At 50.8% G+C, this 1,838-nt stretch overlaps 1 protein-coding gene across 1 annotated transcript; it reads left to right on the forward strand.

The window, feature by feature from the left end:
* Positions 1–522: 522 nt before the first annotated feature.
* N7446_011909 (uncharacterized protein) lies at positions 523–1,416 on the forward strand (the record flags this gene model as incomplete). The annotated part of the gene is made up of 1 exon (XM_058520651.1): positions 523–1,416. One exon carries the CDS (start codon positions 523–525, stop codon positions 1,414–1,416), a length of 894 nt encoding a protein of 297 aa, XP_058366937.1.
* Between the last annotated feature and the right edge of the window lie 422 nt (positions 1,417–1,838).

Here is a 1,838-nt window from a genome sequence, read left to right on the forward strand (position 1 = left end):
CGCGCTCCTCTTCCATTTCGCTGGTCACTTTCCATTTGCCATCATTTCGCCGCCATGTATATCAGCCTTGACAACATTAGCTTCTACTCTCATCCTCCTACAAAATCCTCCTCTCGTGTGTTCCCTGCTTCCTGTTGGAGGGCCTATAATGCCTCTGTGGCTTCTCAAACGCTTCCCCATGCCCTCCCGCCAAGACAGTATTTTCAAGAAACGACCTTCAGCTCAGCATCCGGTGCCAGCACTGATGTCTCTCTGGAATCGCGAGATACCGCGACGGAAAATTTGGATTCACGTGCAGGCAGTGAATTTGATACCGAAATAGAGAGAGCTGTGACACAGAGCATCCAGGAAATGCACGAGACAGACTTGGACCTCCACCTCGATTCAGGGCTCCGAAACGAATGTCGCACTGACGTGTCTGAAAGCGATCACACATACTTAATAACTGGTATGTCAGAATCAATTGCTGAACCGCGATAAAGCTAATACCATCCACCGGATCATCCAGACCGATGCCCTTAAATGGGACAGTCTCTTGGTGACTTAGATACGGCTTTGATCCCGGCAGAACCTCAGTTGTATCCGCCCGAAGTCAGCTTGAATAGCCAGCGTGTCTTGCAATCAACTCCGACAGATGTACCAGCACGGCCTAGCAGTGAGCCCATTTTACAAGATGAATCCGTCGTATATGACACCACATCCGGGCTAGAAAACCATGGGGACCGGACGGATGTTACAAGGGATGGGGTGACCACACAAATTGTCCAGGTCAATGAACCCTCGATCAGCGAGGCTATTTCGGATAAGGATATAAGAGGCAGACTCACCGAGAGTCAAGCACGTGCCTTCTCTCGTCTTAGACCTCATACTCGCTCGGTCAACCAATCGCAAGCCACACTGGCAAACTCTCCATCTCTTCGTCCGCGACGAAAGGCAAAACCAGCCCGGCGAGAGCAATTTCCTGCCGTTTCCGTTGTCATCCCTGTCCGTCGAAACAATAAAGTGGTTGCAAGGGCCAAGGAGAACTCTCTAAGCAGAACACGACGGTGTAGTCGCTCGAGCGACAGCGACAACGACAGTGACAACCTCTACAAAGATCGAGTAACACGGACATCGATGAGCAATTATTCAGCGTCGTCAGGTGCACCTAATTCCAAGGCAAGGAGGCGCCCAATGAAAACGTCGAAGAGGGCAAAGGGAAACGCCTTAGCCTCGAGCAATGATATCGTCGGAAAATACCCTAATCAGTCCCAAACTCCCTCAGAGGGCGGTTTGGCTGTCTCATTAGATCAAACACAAGAGATTTTCGGTCGCGGGGTTCTCCGTATCCAAACTCGCGGTCCTCGACAAGCCTACTTCATGACGTTCCTTCCAGAGGTTTCTCATTGCCCTCTATGCCGTCACTGTCTGAAATGACTCCTGAACAGTCTTCACAACAGTCTTCACAACAGTCTTCACGCTTTGAAGATTTTTTCTCAGAATGCATCCTCACGACAGATGGGACGCAGAAAACGCCATAAGCGAAATATATCTACAGTCTGTGAGGATGGAGACGGGCGGTCGACCCAGCTGCCACGACACTCGCCATCTCGTGATGGTCGCAACGAAGCCCAGCGAAAGCGCAGGAGGCGCTTGCGATGGTCTCCAGAAGAGGTAGATTTTTTGCTAGAGTTAAGAAGAGACGAGCAACGACCATGGTCGGAGGTGACGAGCTTATTTTTGGACCGACATCCGAGAAGAAGTCGTGCTGCGACCCAAGTATACTGGAGTACGTGTGGGCGTCGAGAAAGCAAGACTAAGAGCGCGCCAACTACCGTCTAAAACAAAGCATGTACTTT

Source organism: Penicillium canescens, assembly GCF_028828765.1.
Source record: "Penicillium canescens strain IBT 15451 chromosome Unknown utg000009l_segment0_segment0, whole genome shotgun sequence".
In the NCBI taxonomy this organism is placed as follows: Eukaryota; Fungi; Ascomycota; class Eurotiomycetes; order Eurotiales; family Aspergillaceae; genus Penicillium; species Penicillium canescens.